The 21974-nt window shown below is 59.5% G+C and overlaps 1 protein-coding gene across 2 annotated transcripts; it reads right to left on the bottom strand.

The window, feature by feature from the left end:
• Positions 1–173: 173 nt before the first annotated feature.
• On the bottom strand, positions 174–17696 carry PLCD1 (phospholipase C delta 1). 2 transcript variants are annotated; one of them, XM_045857204.1, is made up of 15 exons: positions 17476–17694; positions 9088–9252; positions 5407–5635; positions 4139–4268; positions 3816–4047; positions 3136–3337; positions 2882–3026; positions 2654–2803; positions 2401–2559; positions 2006–2165; positions 1675–1791; positions 1108–1286; positions 882–1014; positions 658–807; positions 174–507 (listed from the first exon to the last, which is right to left on the bottom strand). In XM_045857204.1, exons 1-15 carry the CDS (start codon positions 17507–17509, stop codon positions 422–424), a joined length of 2271 nt encoding a protein of 756 aa, XP_045713160.1. In that variant the 5' UTR covers positions 17510–17694; the 3' UTR covers positions 174–421. The 2 variants fall into 2 exon arrangements, with proteins under 2 accessions (XP_045713160.1, XP_045713161.1); XM_045857205.1 differs by lacking the exons at positions 174–507; positions 658–807 and having other exon boundaries at positions 1108–1347; positions 17476–17696.
• Positions 17697–21974: the final 4278 nt, after the last annotated feature.

Raw genomic sequence — 21974 nt, 5'->3', positions numbered from 1 at the left:
GGGGCCTCTGGGGCTGCGAGGGTCTGTGTCTTGCTGGCCCCTCCCCCCAGGGAGGCGGGGTGAGTGTGGGGAAGGTGGAGAGCGAGGCACCGCAGTCCCGGGGCTCTGGGACACGCACGCGTGAGCGCACTTTACAGGAGTTTTCTGGTGTGCAGGCAAAGAGACCACGGGACTTAGTCTTAGGATCTTTATAAAAACCCTCAACCGAGGGCCGGCCAGAGGGTGGAGAGAGCTGCAGTGTTGTTCCTAACGACGCAAGCACAGACCCAGGGCCCCGGGCAGGTGGCCGCGCAGACGATAAGTTAGACCTGAAGGCAGCGTGGGGCCTCGAGCTCCGAGCTCCGTGCTCCGAGAGGGAGGTTGGAACAGCCGCGCCTGCCCCACCCCGGGACTCGGACAGAGGCCTGGCTCGCCCCCGAGCCTAGTCCTGGAGGGACACCTTCACAAAGAGGGTGGCGGATGGGTGCTGGTCTCCGTTCTTGGACAAGAGGTGGACGTGGCGGTATCCTGGCAGGTGAGTGGGTGGGGAGGAGCACAGAGAGAGAGAGTTCCTGTCACTCGGGGAGGATGCTTCAAGGGGCAGCCACCCCAGCCCGAGAGAGGCCGGGCCCTGCCTGCCCCCACCCTGCCATCCCCCCCACTTCGACCAGCACGCACCCTGCTTGAGGCTGTTCAGGGGGATGGTGCTCTGGCCGATGAAGTCGTTCTTGGAGGAAGCGTCGTAATCCTCCACCACGAAGCGCACGAGGGCGAGCTCCGGCACGGTCACCTCGAACTCAAGCTCCGTGTCCCACCAGGGGTTGAAACCTGGGGGGACAGGCATCACGTCAGCGGCACTGACACCGCGGCGGCAGCGGGCCCTGCCCGGAGCCAGCACGCACCGTTATTGGTGACCACTGCGGTCTGGCGGCTGGCCACGTCCCGGCCCACACCGTGGACCTCCACCGTCACCTTGGGGTCCACAATCGAATTCTTATTCTTATTGACTTTTGGCAGCTGCTGCCCTGTGATGACCTGAGGGAAGGCGATGGACAATTAAGGGTTCGGGAGTGGTAATGAGGGGGAGGGAGGCCCAGGGGATCCTGCCCCTTCGGCGTCCGGCCATACCCTGATAGTGAGCCGCTTCGGCGTCCACCAGGGCCCCTGAGCCAGGTTACGTGGGTTGAAGGCGGAGCCGGGGTCTCGCAGGAAGGCCGGCTTCAGCACGTACCCACAGGCACCATTGTCCTGGAAGCGGCCCTGGTACACGTCCATCTCCGCTCCAGGTGTCTGGAAGTTCAAGGCCACTACAGGTAGGACAGAGCAGGCACGGGCTGTGGGTTGGCTTCAGGGGCCCTAGAGCCCAGCCTGCTCGGGGCACACGAGGACTTTGAGTGACACGGTGCGGCAGAAGCAGGGTCCAGTACCAGTCCAATGCCTACAGCCCTTCTCACTGACCCGGCACACCAGCCTCACGTTCCATTTCTGGTGCCCAAGTTCAAGGACTAGCGGGCTGCCTATGGGGTTTCGGACGCGGCCTTGCAGGTAGGCGGCTATTTCCAAATCAACATCACCTGCTCCTGAGCCCACGGATCCCTGCATCCGGCCCCGCTTGGGTCCCCGCAGGCTCCTGCTCCCTGGCCCTCCGGACTGAAACCCCCCTCCAGGCCTCCTCCCAGCCCCGGCGGCCCGTACCGATCTGGCAGCCCCCGTTCCACATCTCCACGGGGCTGTAGTTGGAGGAGTCCGTTCTCCACCCCGCAGGGTAGATCCTGCTCAGGTGGCTCTCGTTGTGGCGGACCAGGCTGTTTCCTAGGGTGGGCGGGGGAGGGGGCGGGGGGAGGATGGTCAGAAGTGCAGGTTTGCCTGAGTCCCTCCCACCAGCTCCACGGGTGACAGTGGGGAGCGCTAGCTCTGCCCAGGGGAGTGGAGCCAGGGCAGACCCCAGCCAGCCCCACGGTCAGAGAGCAGACAGCCCCCCACTCCCACCCCCCACCCCCACCCCTGGTACAGGGCCCGCGCTCACCTGATTCCTGGAGCAGCCGGAGGATGCGGTTCTCGGAGAAGGACACCATCTCATAGAAAGCCTGCCCTGGGGTGCCGGGGCTGGAGAAGCCCCGGAAGTGGACGCTCTTACAGTAAATGACCATATCGGAAAGCTCCTTCACTAGCCTGAGCTTGTCCTCCTGGGGGCCACGGGGAGGCCCGGGTTAGACTCAAAGGTTGGGGCAGATGGGCACTGAGAGAGCCAGGAACCCAGGCACAGAGAGACAGGGAGAGGGAGACAGACAGAGAGAGGGGGGCAGAGGGTCTGAGTGGCAGCCACGGAGAATGGAGACAAGGCAAGCATCCCACCGGATGAGAGGGGTGATGGTAGGGGAGGGCCCCGGGGCTGCCCTCCCCCACAGCTTCCCCTCGAACCCTGGGCTTGTGCTGCACTCGGCTCTTCACCGCCTCGTCCTCCATCTCAGCAGCCTCATCCTCATCTGACACGACAGTGGCCTCAGAGCCACCTTCCCCACCGAGGGGCAGGAGTCCCCCTAGCTTCTTCCCCTTCAGCAAGATCTTCCCCTTCAGTTGCTAAGGAGGATGGAGGGCCAGCTGGTCAAGACCAAGCTGGCCTCCCAGCCAGACCCCCTGCCCCCGTCTCTGGGGACCCCATCCCACTGTGCACCTCAGGGGAAGGCAGGCTGGCGGTGGCACCTTCCAGCGGGCGGTCCAACAGCATGGAGCCCAGAGTATCGCGCAGGTGTCGCGCCATCACTCGCTGCTGCTCCAAGCTGCAGTGGTTCTCCAGGGACAGGATGACGGGGTAGGGGGACGCCTGGATATCCAAAGACAGATTACGAGGGGTCGGCCACCCCGAGCCCCGCCCCTCCTCACTCCCTACGTGCGAGGCCACCTTGAAGGCATAGTCCCGGATGGCCCTGAGCACGTCGCAGAAGAGGATCTTGGAGGTGAAAGTGTAGCCGTGGTAGATGATGGGCTCCTGGTTGGGCCCGTCCCAGCAGTCCAGCTCCAGGCAGCGGCAGCCTTTGCACAGCGCCCTGCGCAGAGAGCGGCGCTAGGACCCCCCAGGTCCCGCCCCCACCCCGCCCGCCCATGCCCCGCCCAAGCCCCGCCCAAGCCCCGCCCCCGCTCGCCCCCAGGCCCTACCGGATGTAGGCTTCGGTGCTGCTGGGCCCCCTGAGCTGGTCTTCCAGCAGGTAAGTGTTGTGCGAGGAGGACACCAGGTAGTGGCTGAGCGGCTGGCCCATGTCCTGGTAGACCCGCCGGTGCGCCAGGTTGAAGGCGCTGCCGTCGGCCGAGAGCAGGTACATGAGGAAGCCGTCCTTGGTCATCTGCCTCTGTGCCTTGGCTGGGAGGGAGGAGGCGGGGCCCGTCAGAGCCCTCCGCCAGCCTGCCGCCTCCTGGGACCCTGCCGCCTCTTCTGTCCCCCACACTGCGAGGCCCCTGAGGACAGGACCTCACCTCCTGCTCCTCCGTGCCTGCAGGCTGAGCCCCCTCTGGGACAGGGCCCTGTCTCAAAGCTGGGCCTGGGGCGGGCATCGGGAAGGAAGGAGGGAAACTGTTTGCCTTTCCAGCCTCCTGTCTCTCTTTCCTGCGGGAGGGTCCTTGAAACCCCGTGAAGGCGGAACTGAGAGGCAGTGGTGCAGGAGCCCTGTCTCCCACCTGCCTGCTTTCGTGGGACACACAAATACGCACCCAGGCCCTGCGGCTGGATGAGGCACCGCGTTCCTGCAACTCCCTCCTCTCGGGCTGCAGTCCCCCCAGGAGTCTCCCAAACCCCACGTGGCCCCGGGACTGCAGGCGGCAGGCCCTGGCCAGTCCCTCACCTTTCTCGCTGGGCTCGTAGCGCTCGATGAGGGACAGGGCCAGGGCAGGCCCCGCCGCCTCCTCCCGCTGCTGGTGCTGCAGGAACCTTACTAACTGGTCCACCGACAGGGTCTCCCCTGAGCCTGCAGCCTCCGCGAAAGTGCGGTCGATCTCCTTCCGCTGGGTCAGCATCTTGTAGAAGGCCTCAATCTCTTCGTCCTCCAAGGAGTCTGTCTGGGAGTGGTCACATTCCTGCAAAGCCAGGACAGCCGGGTGGGCAGGCTCAGAGCAGGCCCTGGCCGCAGGTCCAGGACCCCACGGCCAGGGCTCCCTTCCACCTCACCCTGAAGATCTTGCGGGCGTAGCTGTCATCCACCTGGATGTTGAGCTCCTTCAGGAAGTTCTGCAGCTCCTTGAAGCTCATCTTGTTATCCTTGTTTTTGTCAGCTTTTCGCAAGCAGGAGTGAATCCAGCTGGGCAAGCAGTAAGGAAAGAACCCAGGGACCCAAGTACCCCCGAGGCCCCAACCAGAGCTACGGTTCAAGCCCATTGTCAGTTTCCGGGCCCAGGTAGACTGAGCCTACCTGTACACACAGCTCCCTGCAGGCCTGACTTGCCGGGATCCGAATTTCAGGGGCAAGACCCAGTGGCCTCTTGAGAGGAAATGTTACATCCTATTCCCCGGCCTTTTTTCTATTTGCTGGCTTTGAACACTTTCAGATTTAAAAAAAAAAATCTTTCTATAAAAGGGTTTGTTATAGACAACTTAGAAAATGAAGAATAATAAACAAATCCCTCAGAGACCCAGGGATAACTCTGTTAACATTTCAAGATATATCCTCTGGTTTTTCCATACACAGGTGTTAGCCACCTTGACTACAGCACTTGAGGCTTGTTTTATAGGAAACAACAAATTTCAAGCCACTGATCCCATTATCGTGATGGGGCACCTAAGCCTCCATTTCTCTCTTAGCTCTATCCCCTCCCCTCGGCCTTGACCCGGAGCACTGGATAGTTAAAATGTCAGAGACTAGGTGTCTCATTGAAGCAGGAAACTGCCCTCAGTCTCCCCACTCCAGGCTGGTTATAGACGGGGAAGAGGGGGACATCGAGGGGCTGCACCTCCCCTGCTTCCCTTCTGCTCTGGACTGAATTGTGTTCCCCCCAAATTCATGTATTGAAGCCCTACCCCACCAGATGATGGTATGTGGACGTGGGGCCTTGGGAGGTTTCGATGAGGTCATGAGGTCGGACCCACATGGTAGAATTAGTGCTCTTATAAGAAGAAACACCGGAATGCTTGTTCTCGCCGCACTCTCTCACATGCATGTGCTCTCTCTCTGCCCTGTGAGGACACTGAGCAGGCAGCCAACTGGAAGCTGGGAGGAGAGTTCTCACCAGAACCCAGCCCTGCCGGCATCCTGATCTTGGACTTCCAGCCTCCAGAACTGTGAGGAAATTAATTTCCATTGTTTAAGCCCCCCAGCCTGTGCTATTATTTTGGTATGATGGTCCGAGCTGGGTGGCTTCCATACTTCCAGCTTGACCTGGGGACAACCAGAGCCAAGTATCCCCAGGCTGGGCCTGGTCTCACTGCCATGAAAAGGATACTGCTGCAGCTTCTGCTGCTGGTCCATGTTGCCTGAGTGGTGGATGATCTTGTGCAGACCCTGCACCCAGTGCTGGGCGTCAGCTGGCGAGGAGGCGATGAGGTCTAGGGTGTTGCGCTGGTTCTTGAAGACGATGGAGAAGCAGCGGTCCTCGGGCACGTCCCGGGCAAACTTCTCCAGGCCCTCTGTGCGGTGTCCCATCCGTACCTCCTGAATGTCCTCGATGGAGACTGTAAGAAGGGAACGGGGGGCAGAGAGAGGCATGCGGCCAGTGCCTGCCCAGGACGCGGCCGAGGCCGCAGTGGAAGGGGGCGCAGTGTAGAGACGGAGCGCGGCTGGGGCTCAGGCTCTGATCCAGCGAGAAAGGACGGGGCAGGAGGGCGGGCAAGGAGGCTCCGAGGAGGAAGGCAGAGACGGAGCTGGAGAAGGGATGCGAGGCGCAGCCGCCGTGGGCAGAGTGAGCACAGACAGGGAGTGACACAGAGAGGGGGCCTGACTTTAGGGGGGACAGGCGCCTGGGACCCCAGACCTGCTGCTTCTGTGCTGCAGGGGGCAGGGCCCCTGGGAGATGCCTGGGGCAGGGCAGGGCTCTCAGAGAGACCGTTCTGGAGCTTGGGGCCTGTGACGGAGAGGAGGCCACACCCCCTCCCGATCGGACTTAACTTTGGACCCGTTCTCCCCTCAGACAACAGGTGTCCACAACTCAGGGAGCCCCTTGGCAAGGAGGGTGCGGGAAGGCGCGGAACCCTCCAGGATCCCAAGAGGCAGTCTGGAGCATACCCACTGGGGTTTTGAGAGATGACATCATCGGGCCCTTAGGAGCCAGGGGGAGGGCCCTGGAGTCCGACTGAGCCTTCCAAACTTCAGGGAGCAGCAAGGCCCTGCCTCCCTCCCTAATCCCCAATGCACCCTCCCTGATCTCCCTGGGAGCCAGTCCCACCAGACTCTGTGCCAGCCCTACCCCCATCTTGAGCCATCCATGTCCATCCGTCCTGGGTCCTAGACCGGCTCTGGTGGGAAGCCCACCTGTCCCTCCTGGTGCCTGCCCACACCCTGAGTGCCCCAGAGCCTCCTGGCCACCTGCAGGCCCCACGTGTGCCCGGCCTGGGCAGCAGGCTCTGCGGAGTAGCGCATATGGGCCCATGGCCATCTAGGGTTCGGGGGATACCCCTGCTTAATCCCTCTGCCCACAGCCTCCTGTGTCCACTAGGCCCCGCGCCAGCTGCAGCTGAGCCAGGCTGGGAGCGAAAACAGGAAGCCCGGGCCCTGGAGCTGCCCAGCCAGCACCCCGACCCGCACCGGAGAGAAAGTCCAGATGCCTTCGCTGCTGATAATGCCTCGTCTGCCTCTGGGAACCAGAGTTGGGGGTGGGGGTCAGGGGGCTGGTGGTGGCAGGATCAGGGGAGACTTAGAAATCGGGAAGAGAGGGAGCGTGAACCGGGGTGGGGGTAACCCACTACTCCCTCACCTGACCTCAGTTTCCCTGAGGGGAGAGTACAGTTGGGGACAACAGTCTCACCCGCTCAGAGACAGAAGCAGACAATCGGCAAGCAGAGCCCAAGGCCAGTCTCAGTGGCTCTGACCTGGGAGAGAGCTTCTTTCAGCCAGGGTCCTCACCTGACACCGTGACCCCAGCCCTGTTGCCCCTGCAGCTGCTCCTGTTGGGGTACAGCCCCCTCACTCACATCCCTCCCTCGTCCTCGCCTCTGCACCTTTGCCCACCCTGGTCTGCTGCATGGAAGTCCCGTCCCCGCTCCCCCTCCCCGTGCACAGCCATCCCAGTACGAGGGTCTCATCTCGCCAGGGCAGGTCTGGAAAGGCCTGAGTCTCTCCTCCTCTGCTGCCCCCATGCGCAGCCCCAGCAGGCGCGAGACACACACTGGGACCATTCACACAGACTGGCTGGGGGGCTCCCAGGAACCCCCAGGCCTCAGAGTGCAAGACACCCTGTTCCCACGGTGCCTCCACCCGCCAGCATCTAACAGGAAACTCCCTATCAGTGCGGAGGCCTGCGAAGGGGCCTGGCTGGTGCCACAGGGGCAAGGTCAGGGTCACACCCCTGAGGGGGTTTTCTAAGCACGCTCCAGTCTCCATCCCCTCAGACCCTACCCTGCTCAGAAGCCTTCTGCGGGCCACAGCCCCAAGGCTGGCCCAGCTCTCCCCACCTGACCCTGTCCCTGTGTCCTGCCTCACCCCCGGCCCCTCCACAGGCCACAGGTCAGAGGCCACACCTTCTTAGGTTCCCACCCTCTGTCCCAAGGCCTGGCATACCCGTCCTGGGGTACCCTCAGTGGGCTGACCCTCCCCTTCCTCCTATCTTCCTGCTCCTACCTGGGACCTGGTCTCATTCCCCACAGGCCTGCCAGTGAGCCGACCCAGCCTGCCCCCCTAAGCAGGTGAACGGGCGAGGGGTTTCCAGAGGTCTGGGCTCCGTGAAACCCAGCTGCAGTGATCTCTCTGCACTGTCAATGCAACAGCCACTGGTCACTGAAATACCAATTCATTAAAAGTCACTAGCCCTGGCTGGCGTAGCTCAGTGGATTGAGTGAGGGCTGGGAACCAAAGTGTCCCAGGTTCGATTCCCAGCCAGGGTACATGCCTGGGTTGCAGGCCATAACCCCCAGCAACTGCACATTGATGTTTCTCTCTCTCTCTCTATCTATCTCCCTCCCTTCCCTCTCTAAAAAATAAATAAATAAAATATTTTAAAAAAAAAGAAAATGATAATTATTAAAAAAAAGTTAAAAAAAAAAAGTCACTAACGTTCCAAGTTCAGCTCCTCAGTCGCACTAGCCACATTTCAAGTGCTCAGTGACCACGGGCGGCTAGTGGCAACTGTATCAGGCAGCACAGATACAGAACATTTCCATCAGCGCAGAAAGTTCTCTCGGATAGCCTTGGTCTGAAATTTTCCCACCAAGTACAGGTGCAGAGTAGGCCTCTCATTTTGCAGAATCTGGGGGCATTCTTGCATTAAGGGCGGCAGCCACCAGAGCTTCCTTCCTAAGACACGGGAGGGAACACCCTGCATTTGCAGGCCTGAGCCTTGGGATCCCGGGCCCCTCCTGAAGCTTCTGGGAAGCCCTCAGACCCACCCCCTCGGGGGAGCTACCCAGCCGAGGCCGCCCTCTCCCTGCTGTGGCCCCAATCCCAGGGAAGGGCTGCCTCCTTCCGGCCCCACCTCACATCCTGGCCACCCATACCCAGAAGGGCCTTATCAGCCCCAACTGGGCTGGCTTGGGCCTCACCACACCTGGAGGGCTAGTTGCCCAGCTTCCCTGCTTCCAACACTGCCCTTACCGATACCTGTGAGTGCACATAACACTGTCCAGCTCCCTCCCTGCCCCTGAGCCTGCCTCCCATATCTGTGGTCATGGGTGTGCACCCCTAACCCCCAAAGCCTTTAGGGTCTCCACCTGTAGCCCTGGGTCCATGACTGCCCTCTCCAGCCCAGACCACAGCTCAGGTTTAACTGACTCCTCTCCCAGACGCTGGCCAGCTTCAGTTTTCCCCCATCTGGTCCTGATTGCGTGACTGCCCTATGCCCCACCAGGCAGGGACTCAGTTTCCCTATCTGTGATCCTGGTCCCAGACGGACCTCCACCCCCAGCCAGCATCGGTGCCCCCATCCACGTACGGGCTGCAGACTCTGCCTCCTACCCCACCGCCCTGGGGCACTCACACAGCTGGGACTCCGGGGTCCGCATGACCTTGCGGGACTCCTGCCAGATGGTCTTGCAGTCTTCCTGCAGCTTGTAGAAGCGCTCTCTCCGCCATGAGTTGGACTTCACCTTCAGGAGCTGGCTGCCCTTCAGCAGTGCCTGTAGGTCCTTGTCATCCTGTAGGCCTAGGGGGCGGAGCTGGTAAGATGCCACCTCCTCCCGTGTCCCTGCTGTCCCAGACCCCACGCTAGCCACGCCCACTTCCGTACCCTCTCAGAGCCCACTTTTCACCAGCCTCATCCTCAGCTCCCAGTTCACTTCTCCCTCCTTCAGCTGTGCCCCAACCTGCCCCGTTGCCACCACCAGGAAGTCTTCTGTGACTGCCAGCTGAGGCCGTGGAACCTCAGGGTGCCTACCCACTCAAGGCCAAACTTTACACAGTGACCTGTTACCCACAGCTGAGTGGACAGAGGGAGAGCAGCTGATCTAAGAGCACCAGTCCCCCGGGGGCCAGACTCCTTGGAAGTAGCCTGGCTCCGAAGACAAGTGGGCCCCTCGTGGTCACACTCAGGGGTCAGAGTGACTTAAAGGAAACTAGGACCAGAAGGTCAGGCAGAGCAGGAAAGAAGAGGGGCGGACCCTGGTGGAAATGGACTCCAGAGCGTCACAGAGCCCAACAGCCTCCCAGCTCCAGCGGCTATGGAGTCACCTGTGCCTGCCCAGGTCCAGTCCCCCTCCTGACTGACTGTGTCACGTGGACAAGTGACTTCATGTTGTAGGCCCTCTGTCTGTAAACCGAGGATTAAAAGAGCGTGCCCCTCAAAGGGAAGGTCTGGGGTTAAATGAGATGATAGATGATTCTGGAGAGGTCCGAGGTAAGAGCAGGTCTAGTGCTTGGTGTCAACACCATGGTTACTGTGGGGCCCTTGTGCCCACCCCTGCCTCCCTCACCACTGCTGTCCCCACCCCTGACTCGGAACTGCTTGACTGGGTCTTGATCCTTGCCCCCCAGAAAAGACCGATGAGCCCACTGCGGCCTGTGTCTGGCCTGCTGTCACGCCCCTGTCCCTCTTTGCCCACCCCATCTCTGAGAGTCCTGGGTCCAGGGCCCCTCCAGATATAGCAGCCCTAAATCAGAGTGCAGCCCTTTCAGAATCTGAGGCGGGGCCTGGCCCAGCCTCACAGCGAGGACAAGAATCCTGGCGGCTGGGCACCCTCTCTTGCAGCCCTCAGAGACCCATGCTGGCCTGAGGTGTGGGCTCCCAAAGATATGATACCCTTTGTCCTACCAGGCCCAAGCAAGAGGCACCAAAGGGATGCTAGGCCTGGATCCCCGGGAGCCCTCCCCCCACCCCTCCCCAGCAGACCCTGTACCAAGTGTGATCAAGGAGAGACCCCCAACCTTAACAACCCATCGCTGTGATTCAAAGAGATACATCCAACAGCTGTATCCGCACACATCGCTCTGTATCTGTATCTACGTGTATCTGTAAATATTCAAGCCATGGGTCGTCCAGTAGCCAGCTCTGCTCAGAGCTAGTTGGCCATCGCCCCTCATGTCTGATACCCAAACTAAAATTATGTGGCCTCGGCAATCTGTGTCCTCTGCTGCAGCAGAGTGGTGGCTTCGGGGACCGCGTGGGTCCAGCCTGAGGGGCCTGTGCCTCGGCCTGAAGGCTATTCCTTCCCGAGCCCAGATTCCCCAAGTCCTTATGGCCTCTGCCACTTTGTCTCAGTCTCCCCACTCCCTAGCCAGCCCCACGCACCCACTGGAGCCACAGGCCTTTCTGCACCACTTCCGTAAGCCTCAGTCACCACATCCTCTTTTCCCCCGGCGCCAGTCTCCCGCTTCCAGCGGGGACAGAGCCCGGTGCTAACACCCACTGAGGCAACTCCCTTCCCAGTCTGCGTCTCCGTTCCCTCGTCTGCGCCCAGTGAGAACGGGGTTGCAGGAAGTGTCTCTGAGCCTCCTCAGGGGTGACGTTCTGATGTGACCCTCCCCCACCTTTGTCCCAAGTCTCTCCACTCCAGGAGACTCCTCTGCTTCGCTGTGAGCCAGCTGCCCTTCAGCCCCAGGGGAAGCCCAGTGGAGGGGGAGGGGGCTCCGGCAGGATGTCCTATACTGTCGGCTGCGCCTGTGGAGCTCAAGACCAGAGGAAGGGGAAGGGTGCCCCCAGGCTGCCCGAGGAGGGAGTCACCTCAGCCTCTGCTGGGCATCCCGCAGTCCTTGCTGAGGCTGAAGAGCAACTGGGAGGGGCGTCTTACACTTGGTCACGCCCCCAACCCCGCTTCCCAAACTGGGCACACATTAGGGCAAGCCACTGCCCACAGCAGAGATGGGAACGGGGCAGGGCTTGGAAAGTAGAAGGGTCGCCCCACCCTCCAGTCCTGGAAAACACCGTGAGGAGATGACATGATCATCCTGTCCCGGAGCCAGGCTGCGGCCCTGTCTGCATCCAGGCAGAGATAAGCCCCCTGGCTGCCGACACGGCTTCCGGAACACAGACCTCCGTCCCACGGTGGGCATTGATAACCACGGCCCTCTGGGTCACTGGGAAACCTGGGAAGGCACCTCCACCTCTGAGCCTCATGGGAGGCCCCTTTGTTCATGAGGCTTCGGGGCCGCCCGCCACACCACCCAGAAAGTATGGGCCCACCTCGCCCAACCCCGCTGACCTCGCCCAACCCCACTGACCGGGCTGCAGTGCCTTCTCCTGCAGGAGGGTGGTGGTGAGAGGCCTTGAGCTCAGGGGCCCCTGGGTTGACTGACTACCCTGCCCAGGCCAGCTGCACCCAGCAAGGTGGCCCCGGGGAGGGGGTGCTGCAGGTGCTGCAGGTGCTGGTTGGAGGCTGAGGGGGATGCCAGGAATCCTGCCCATGCACCCAGGGTGATGCATAATGGGGACAAACTGGGCCTGGGGCCCACAGCAGTGCACAGCCACACAGAGATAAAGTCACACACAGTCTGGAAGAGACAATGAGCCACCCAGTAATACACATTGTTACATGGAGTCACACACAGACACACCACATACAGTGCCTTATCATCATAACGATGATAATAATAGCATCCACCACAATAGTTAATATTTGAACAAGATACTGTTCTTGGCGCATGTATTTAGTCTCTCCGACAACCCTACGAGGAAGGCACTATCGCTATACCCATTTTACAGATGAGGACATTGAGCCTCAAGGAAATTAGGTGGTAGAGTTAGGACTCAGAAGCCTGCCCACAAGGCCAGTGCTGGGAAACATGACTCGATGCAGCCACCACTCAACAGCACACAGCCAGAAGTAGCACTGTCAGAAAACGTGGACCACACACACAACATAACAAAATAACAGAGTCTCCTGGGTCACCCCCTGTCACATCTGTCATGCACAGTGCCCAGCATCACATGAGACCACACACTCTTGCAGATCTCACTGGATTACAGTCATACCAGTTCCGCTGCAGGCCACATAGCCAGCAGTGCCTCATTAATCTATAAAGGGGGGGGGGGTCTAGGGGTGGCAAGGAGCAGAAAGCCTTGGAGGGGCTGAAGAATATCCAAAGGCGTAACCAATCCCCCGCCCCCGGTACCCACGGCGCACAGCCCATCCCTGCAAACACAGTCCCACAGAAGGTCACGCACGCACAGGAGTACTGAACAGGGATCAAAGGCAGGACCCTGAACTCAGGAACATATATATAGTCTGTGCCCTGCCCCAGCTGCCGTCCCAGCCTCCACAAATCTCTGTGCTCCCTGCGACCCTTACCCATCCTCTGCCCATTGAGCGCCGCCACCTTGAGGCTCTGCTCCTGCAGGTAGAGCTCTCTGGAGCGGCTGCGGCTCCGGCCCTGGCCCCGCTGGAACTGCATGATACTCCGCAGTGCCCCTTCCACCCGCTGAGTCTGGCCCGGGACAATGCAGGAGTCTCCAGACGCCTGACAAAGCAGCGAGCAGGGGCCGAGACCAGGCGCCGGGACGCAGCTAGAACCCAGATGGAGGGGCGGAGCCTCATCCCTAGAGGCGGGGCGAGAGAGAAATCTGGGCTGAAAGGGGCGGAGCCAGGCCCACTGAACCCGTCCCAGAAGGGCCGGATTGACAACCCCTGGAGGCGGGGCAAGAGCGGAATCGAGGCGTGGGGGGCGGGGAAGGAGGAGCCAGGACCGGGCAGCGGACTGAAACAAATCCATAAGCCAGGAAGCAGTTGGGTGGCGAAAACCAGAACCCAGAAAGCAGATCGAGGGCACAGCCAGTGGGAACTGCCGGGCTTGGGAGGCGATGCGGAGGCAGAGCCATACCCAGGAAGCCGAACCTGGGGAGGGAGCCTCCCTGGAAAGGCTGTGTTCGGCCGAGAGGGGCGGAACCTCGACTTTGGAGGCGGTGTAGGAGCGGGGTCCCGGCAGGGGGCAGAGCCTGAGCCTCGCTTCTAAACACCATCTGTGGGGCTGAAGGAGGACGCTAAGGGTTGGGCGAGACAGAGCTGAGGAACGGCGCTGTGCTGGAGGGCCCGCCCGCCGCGGCCTGGGCTGCAGAGCCCAGCGGTGAACGGGATGGAGCCTGTGCCAGACCATCTAGCCAACCAAATATTTTACCAAAATTACTCAAAGAATTCATTGTGACTCAGCTGGCTGCTGCCTCACTGAACTTCAGGCCGTCTTGTTTCCTTCTGTTTCCCCACCTGAGTGGGTTAATTTCCAAGGTTCCGAATGCGAATGGAATTCTTGGGGGAGAAAAAAAAATGCTGTTCTTGAAATGAGTTCATTAACGCAGGCTGGCTTTGATAAACAGATGAGGACGACTGCAACTTTATCCAAACTGTGCTGCCAGTGTGCTCAGGAACAGTGGGACCTTTCATGGCAGTTACAACTTCCCTTTCTTCACCCAGCGATTATTTATTGAGCCCCTACTGTGCGCCAAGGTCAGGACACCACCCGCTCCAAGCCTGACTCGCTCTCTTCTTACTCCCTGCCTCTGAATAGTCCCTCCATTCGCCTGGCTTCAGCTCCAGCCACCAGCTCTGACAGTGAGTCACTGGCAAAGCCGGTATTAGCACAGACAAGCAACAGTAACAAACCGAAGCACACAGTGACTTGCCTAAAGCCGTATCCCAGGGAGTAAACCGTGAGAACCTGTGTCAGTGGAGATGAGCTGAAACGTGGGCACAGACAAGTCATTCATTTGGAAAGGGGCGGGAAGCAGAGTGTCAGGGGAACCTCTGTTTCAGAGAAACCATGCTAGGGTTTTCAACTGGAGGACCACAGGCAGAAATACATCTCCATGTGATTTGCTTCCCGATGTATTTTCTTTAGTGCATTTAAAAACGTGATCCTGAGAAGTGGTCTGCAAGCTTCACCTAACTGCCAAAGTGGCCTACGGCATAAAAAAAAAGTTACATCAATGTGAATCAGTGTGTGCCTGTGTCGTGTGGGCCTGGAACCCCCCAAAACAAAACTTTGAAACACAATTGAGGTGGGTAGGGGGCTGGCCACCCCAACTTGCTACGATGGTTCTGGAACCATTATCTCTTGGGGGTACTGACTTTTTAGCCAGCCTAGAGCTCCGATGCCCGTGGGTGCTTTATCCTCGCGTCTTCTGTGAAATGGGTATTACAATCCTGTGGGTGAAAAAACAGGCCCAGAGAGGCAAAGGGGTTTGCCGAGGGTCACAATATAAGGCAAAGCTAGGACTGGTGCCCAGGTCTCCGGGGACCAAGGTGAAGCCGGGTCCTTCCTATAGCCTGCCTTCTTCCACTTTTACAAATGCCAGTTCTTACAGCAGAGCCGGAGGGATTCGATATAGGAAAAGTTAGTGGGGGGCGATGTGTTCAGTGAGCACAGAGCCCTGGGAGGTTATGTCCTTTCGGGCACATCTGGGGACCTGCTTGAGAAACCAGTGCGGCCCTGGCCAGAGCGGAGAAAGCAGAGGACGTGAGTTAGGAGGAGGCTGGGGGCCTGGAACATCAGCCAGAGGGCTTCAGGCTTGGGAAGGGGCCCCTTGATTCTCGAGTCCAGTTCTAGTCATTGTCTCTGGCTCGGGACTACCTCATGGCCCACCCTCATCTCCCAAAGGATGAGGCAAACAACGCGCAGGGCATGGTCACTTGGGGGATGGACCTCCTAGGGGAACACGGCACAGGCTGGGTGCCAGGCATGGTTCTAATTGCCTTATGGGTATTACCTCATTTGGCCCTCACACCAATCCTATGAGGTAGGTAGTGTCCTTATCCCTCCCTTTACAGATAAGGAAACTGAGGCACAGTGAAATCACGGGATTTGTCTGAGATGAAAAATCCAAGACATGACCCTGAAAATCCATGCCAGGAATTTCACCAGAATCTGTGCCGTTATACTACGCTGCCTCTGCACGCATTTGGGGGCGAGGACAGAAGGGACATCTCATATCCAGTGGCCCCCATAGTTCACCAGGCCAACAGAGGGGGCCTTTCTGTAGCAGACCCCAAGCTGCTGAGCCAGAGAACAACCATGCTCTCTGCAGCACGTGCCCAATGCTTCAGGACCCGAAATGCGAAAGGGGTACAGACTGTCTGATGAAAGTGTAGACAGCCCAGGACAGTGACTACCCTGTCCCACCACCAGTTCCCCTCAACTCATTCTTGCTTCTCCGCCTGGTTTGCAACAGGGACAAAAGGCAGTCAAGGGAAGTAATTTGGGGTGATGAGCTAGGAGTGTCAGGGCCTCCAAGAAAATGGCCTGGGATTGTAGCATTCACGATAGCCCTGCAGGAAGGGCGGGACAGAGTCAGACATGCGGGAGGCAGGTCTCAAACAGGACAGGCCAGGGTAGCCAAGCCCCTGCCACAGGCCTGGGAGGCGCTGGATGAGCCTCCACACAACTTCCTCTCAGGGAAGATCCCAGGGACGCCAGGGGAGAGAGACTGAACGAGGGCGCAGGTGCCTGAGGATGGAGCCCATTCCAACAGGAGCTGAGGCTGCAGCTCCCAGGCAAGCAGAGGGCTTTTAGGCGGTCTGACGTGTGAGGCAGGCATGGCAGAGGCGGCAGTGTGCCGGGCAGACAGCACTAGCTGAGGGCTGATGAGAGAAAGCAGAGGTCTCCAGTGCAGTCCTCTGAGCTGCCAGTGTCCTTCCTGCCAGGCTGGCGGGAGCGCTGGAAGGAGGGGGGATCCTATGACCCAGCTGGACGAGGTTGCCTCGAGGAGCCCAGGCTACTGGTACCAGGGCAACAGCTCTAGGCACTGAGCAAGGGTCTCTCTGGGCCTCTTGGACCATGTCTGGGCCACTTGGGAAACACTGGGACTGGCAGATGGAAACAACTCTGAACTCCCCTGAATTCCTGGAGTTTCTGGTGGGCAGCTACAGGGTTCTGCGTTTCTCTTTCCCAGCTGTTATTTCTATGTGTGGTTTAGAAGGATGGGTAGTGGGCACTAAAGTCTCTAACCCTAAGCGTCCTGGGAGGCCAAGGAAGAGACAGTGAAGCAGTGATTGGTGTGAGAGGGGCGGGGTTTGCTGAGCTGACAGATGACTAGGGGGTGGGGACAGCAGGGAAAGCTCTCTACGAGTAGGTGAATCCCACAGGCTGGAACAAAAAGATGCCAGGTCCAGTTTGGGGGGTCCCATCCAGCCAGAAGACTTCCAGGCCCTACGGTCAGGAGCCCGCGGCGGCGCTCCCTCCTGGAGAGACAGCGTTAGGGCAAGGAGCCGGCCCCGACTCGGGTCCGGGTTGCAAGAGACAGAGCTCCGCTGGACAAAGGGTGGAGAGGAAGCTCAGGCGTTTCCAGCTGAGACATTGAGACTGGGCTCGGTCCCGCCAGGAGGGTGCGCAGACGGAGGGATCGGGCTGCCCCGCCCCGGGCATCGATGACTGTGACTTCTGCACCGGGCAGTTACGGAGCACGGAGCACCCGAGCACCGCCCGACCTCCGCCAACCTCGCACACAAGTCCTGGCCCCACTCCCCACCCCTCCACCACACCCACGCGGCCTGACGCAGTCCAGGCACGCCTGAGCTCTGGGGAGCTGGGCCCGGACGGACGGGGTGACAACTCGGTTATTTGTGGATGCTGGTTCCACCCCTCCTCAGCCTCCCTCCGTGCGTGTGCTGGACGCTGGGTCCCAGCCTTGCGTGACCGGGATAAGAGGGAATCCCGGAGGCTGAGGGGACCCGGGGAAAGTATTCGGGGAAGTCTTCAGACCCGCATCCCTGCCCCCGGCCCCCCGGTTAGACCTGGGGGACAGGACTGGAAACGCCCCGGGTCGTTCCTAGCAGCCCCACCCCAGTCCTGGGCCGAGATTTTCCCAAAGCAACAAAAGGGCCGAGGGGCGGGCTCGGGGCGGGGCCAGAGGGCGGACAGGGCGCTGGGGGTCTTCCGCCCAGAGCCGGGAAGGCTTTCGGCAGGGCTGGCCCGCGCAGGGACTCCCGCGAGCCAGCTGGGCACTCACCGTGCAGGGTCAGGAAGTCCCGGCCCGTGTCCATGCCCGACGTGCGGCGTGGCGGGAAGGGGACAGCGCGGCGGGAGCGAGGCGCCGCGGGACGCAAGTGCACGGCGACCAGGCGGGCGGCGCCGGGTTCGAGCAGAGTGCAGTGGAGACTCGAAGGGACTGCCTCCGGAGGAGGCCGGAGGTGGGCCCGCGACACCGCCCCACCCCTCTCCCCCGCGGGCCTGTGACCCCGCCCCTCGGGTCCAACCAACCCGCGTCTCTCCCCGCCTGGCCTCGGAATCCCGGAGGGAGGGCAGAGGTAGAGGCTGGGAAGCCCGCCTAACCCGGGCCCCTGGCGGGTAGACGCGCCCCGGCCAGAAATAGCCAGATCCCTCCCGCTTCCTCCACGGCTGCCACCCACAGCCACAGGCCCTGTCATTACCAAGGGCGGTGCAGCCCCACGCCCTGCCTGTAGGCGCCTCGCTGGGGTTGGGGTGATGCTCCAAAGAATCTGGCGTCACCCTGGGGATGGGACAGCGTCAAGTCGGACGCCCAGCCAGGCTGCCTCGAAAGGGAGCCTCCGCGTCTCAGTGGCCAGCCGCCGCTCCCCTCCCCGCAGGTCTGATGTCCCTTCCGCAGAGTGGGTGCCTGAGTCCCGAAGTCCTCAGAATGGGATTCCTGGACCTGGTCTGGAAGAGAGCCCCCTCCCCTCTCGCTGGGAAGTTTTTAACCCCAGGAGCGCCTTTGGTGAGGGCTGTGTGTGTGTGTGTGTGTGTGTGTGTGTGTGTGTGGTGAAGGGGGAGGGGTGGAACTCACAGCAAGGGATGCAGGGACCTCACCTTAGAGACCCCACAGCCCAAACACCTGGCGATCTGTGCATCCGAGTGGCTGGCAGGTGTAAGGTCTGGGGTCCGGTGATATTCCCAGGGTCCATTCTTTGGGTAGCCTCCCATGGGGCTATCTGGGCAAGGAGTCCCCATGTGGACCTCCCCCCCCCACACTCCCACCCAGGTGTCTTGAGCCCAGACACCTTTTTTATAGGGTGCTCCGAGAACCCCAGGGAAAGTCTGGGGATCCTGCTGCCCACCACCCTTTGGGAGAGCTGGGCTCTGAGGGTGGGAGAGCCCGCAGAGGGCCCCTGAGGAGGAGGGGTGCTGGTCCCACTAGGGAATCACCCAGCTGGTAAAGCCAACGGGAGAGGCTGGCAGAAGCCAGGTGGACCCCTTTGGGAGGAAGCCCAGTCCCAGCACAGACAGGCCAGGGTGGCATTGTCTCCTGGTTCTGAGCACAGGACTTCAGTACTTTGGAGAGCCCCCTCCCCCCCATACTTCCCTCAAGCCTTTTATCTGGCATTTACTGCAGTCTTCCTGTCCTCCAGCAGGAGCACCGCACCCTGCCACTCCCACACCTCACCCCGCCCCACAGACCGGTCAGAGCCCTCCTTGGTTTCCCTTCTGCTCAGGGATGAGTAAGTCCACACTGGCAGGCCTGGCTTTGGAAACCCAGCCTGGGGGTGGGGAGCACGAGGGGTCCTTTCTCTGCCCTCACATCTCCTCTTTCTCCTAAACCAGGATGCACCCTTCTAACCCTGTCCTCTGGGGGGGCTTCCCCAAGACCTAGTACTTAGACCTCTAATGGGCCTGGGGGCCCGCAAGCCCCCCTCTCCAGCAAGTCGGGCCTCCTCAAGCTTCTCTTCCCGGGCAAGGACCCAATGCAGTTCTGACACCAGCACTTGACTTGGCTTCGTCTCAAGCATCATTCCCATTTATTCACATCCTCTCCCGGTTCCGAGCCCCAAGCCCAAACCAGGATGTAATCTGGGACTGTCCCCTCTCCCTTTGCCCCAGGGGGCTGCAGCCAGGCTGCATCTTCCTTTGAGCACCCCAGCCTCGCCTCACACAGGCCCTCTTTCGGCTCCGGCCCAGGCAGAGGAGCTGAAGCCTCCTCCCGGCCGGGGCTGTCAGGCAGGATGGGCGTGGCGGACTGAGTTGGCATGGGCAGCCAGGTTCTGCTAGGAGAGGCCGGGGCCCCGCCCTGCTGGGAGGAACCCGGCTGCTGCTCTGCCCCGCGGGTCAGCCCCCGCTCCAGTGCTCTCCTCACCTCTCCTGACCGCCCCTCTCTCTCTCCCAGGCTGGGAGGTGCTCTGCTTGTGTGCTCATCCTGACTGTACCTGCGGGTGTGGAGGGCCTGCCCCCCCACCCCCGCAGGAGGCTCTGCACCCAACCACGAAGTTGCTGGATTCTGCTCCCTCTGCCCAAACTCCCAAGCCCCTCTGTGAGGCCAGCCCTGGCCAGGTGCCTCAATTGCCCTCCTTAAAACCCAGCTCTCTTGCCCTGGCTGGTGCGGCTCAGTGGATTGAGTACCGTCCTGTGAACCAAAGGGTCTCTGGTTGGTTCCCAGTGAGGGCACATGCCTGGGTTCTGGGCCAGGTCCCCAATGGGGGACATGAGAGAGGCAACCACACATGGATGTTTATCTCCCTCTTCCTCTCTTGCTCTCTTCCCCTCTATCTAAAAATAAAATAAAATTAAATAAATAAAATAAAATATTTAATAAAATAAAATAAAATTTAACAATTTAAAAAATAAAATAAAATATTTACTAAAATTTAAAAAATTTTAAAAAAATAAAATAAAAAATAAAATAAAATATTTAATAAAATAAAATAAAATTTAAAAAAATAAAATAAAATATTTAATAAAATTTTAAAATTTAAAAATATATATATTTAATAAAATAAAATAAAAATTTAAAAAATAAAATAAAATAAAATAAAATAAAATATCAACCCGGCTCTCAGCTGCACAAGGTGCTCTGAGATCCTGGTGACTGGACAGGCCCAGCTGGGTCACAGCGAGGCCACACCTGCCAAGACAGGGTGGAGTTTCGGGGATCTCCCTGCCCCCGCTTGTCTTCACAGTGTGCGTGAGGGTGGCTGTGGGGGAGGAGACCTCTGGGATGACTGGCGATGGGCGAAGCCTGGTGGTAGGGCCCATGACTGTCCCAAGTCACTCACTTCCTTTGGCCCCTGAAGCTCTCTGGGGATGGGGGACGCTCAACCCAAGAATGCCAACTTTCTGGATGGTCAGGCTCCAGGTGTGCCTCGGCGCGGGCCCTGCCCCACCCCTCCCCTAGAAACAAACCTCGACAGGCCAGGTGAGGTGGGTGAGGGTTATCCTGCCTCCTCCTTGCCTGTGGAGTGTCTGTCCCAAGGCACGAGGGATGACGGCTGTTCGGCTGTTTCCTGGAGTGAGACCTTGGGCAAGCCCCATCGTATCCTGGCGCTCTGCAGTCGGGAGCTGCAACCCTCGTCGGAATCAGCCGAAATACCAGATGTTGATTTCCTGGTGTGAACAAATCCCGGCTGGACAGACACGCACCGGAATCCCTTCTCCCCACAGCCATCCTCTACCCGGCCTCCTCTGCTGGCCCTGGTGGTCAGAGCCCGGCCTGCGGCTCTCGGTCCAACAGTTCGCCCAGTGTTTGAGAAGGCTGGGAAACCCCATGCGAGCTCTCTCCAGAAGGTTCGGGACCCAAGTCCAGATGCGTCAGGAGGAAAAGTGGTGTAGCTGTGGCAAAGTGAGGACACTCAGATCTTGCCTGGCAGACATGACTGACTACTATGCAATGACCCAGGATGCATGCCCGACCACAAGGTCTCTGGGCCTGTGGGTAATCCCAGGATGGCATGGGACAATTTGGGGTTACTTGTCCATAATTATATTTGTGGGATTTTATTGCATTCATCTATGACTATAAGTGTGATGTTTGCTTCACCGTGGACTAAAGTCCCAAAGCTCACTCCCACCCTACCCCACGCCACAGACAGAGTCCAGTGCTTGGGGTGGGGGGACAGGTGGGAGCCTGGCCCTCAGACCCTCATCTGAGTGAGGAGGCACAGCCCCAAGGGAAGAGACACGCTTCAGGAATGCGCAAGCTGCAGAGGAACTGAAACACCAGTTTGAGAACTGTTCTGCTGTTTGATTTATTCAACAAATATTTATTGAGCACCTACTCTGTGCCACACGCTGTTCTAGAGGCTTGGGAATCAGCAATAAGCAATGCATTCCAAAACCCTGCCTCATGGAGCTTAAATTCCAAGGGAAAGAAAAGAGACACTGTAATACACATGAGAAGTACATTGTTTTGTATGTCAGGTGTAAGGACTACTTAGAAAGTAGAGTCGGGGAATTCAGGAATGGGAGAGGGTTCTTATTTCAATGGGTTGGTCAGGCTGGATCTTCTGGGGAAGGGGACATTTGAGCAAAGACTCAAAGGAGGTGGGAGAGTGGGCCACTGGCGAGATCTGTGGGGGCGGGTCCCGGGCAGGGCCCAGGCCCCAAGGAGGAGCGTGGCTGGTGTGTGGGAGACCAGCAAGGAGGCCAGCATGGCTGATGAAAATGTGCATACCCTTTGGCCAAGCAACTCTAATTCTAGGCTCTTATAGCATTATCTAATGTATAATATTGTCTGTATATTATATACAGAAACACTGTGCAAGGTAAAGTTCATTAGCAGGG

Source organism: Phyllostomus hastatus, unplaced genomic scaffold, assembly GCF_019186645.2.
Source record: "Phyllostomus hastatus isolate PE091 unplaced genomic scaffold, TTU_PhHast_1.1 phas_scaffold_129, whole genome shotgun sequence".
Classification (NCBI taxonomy): Eukaryota; Metazoa; Chordata; class Mammalia; order Chiroptera; family Phyllostomidae; genus Phyllostomus; species Phyllostomus hastatus.
Note: the sequence above shows the minus strand (reverse complement) of the source record. Positions and strands in the feature narration are given on the sequence as shown.

Coding starts and splice junctions, on each gene's coding strand:
- PLCD1 (XM_045857204.1), bottom strand. CDS start 17,509: ATGGACACGGGCCGGGACTTCCTGACCCTGCACG. Junction 1,287..1,674: donor GAACGGGGGCTGCCAGATCG/GTACGGGCCGCC, acceptor TCCTACCTGTAG/TGGCCTTGAACTTCCAGACA. Junction 808..881: donor CGCAGTGGTCACCAATAACG/GTGCGTGCTGGC, acceptor CTGTCCCCCCAG/GTTTCAACCCCTGGTGGGAC.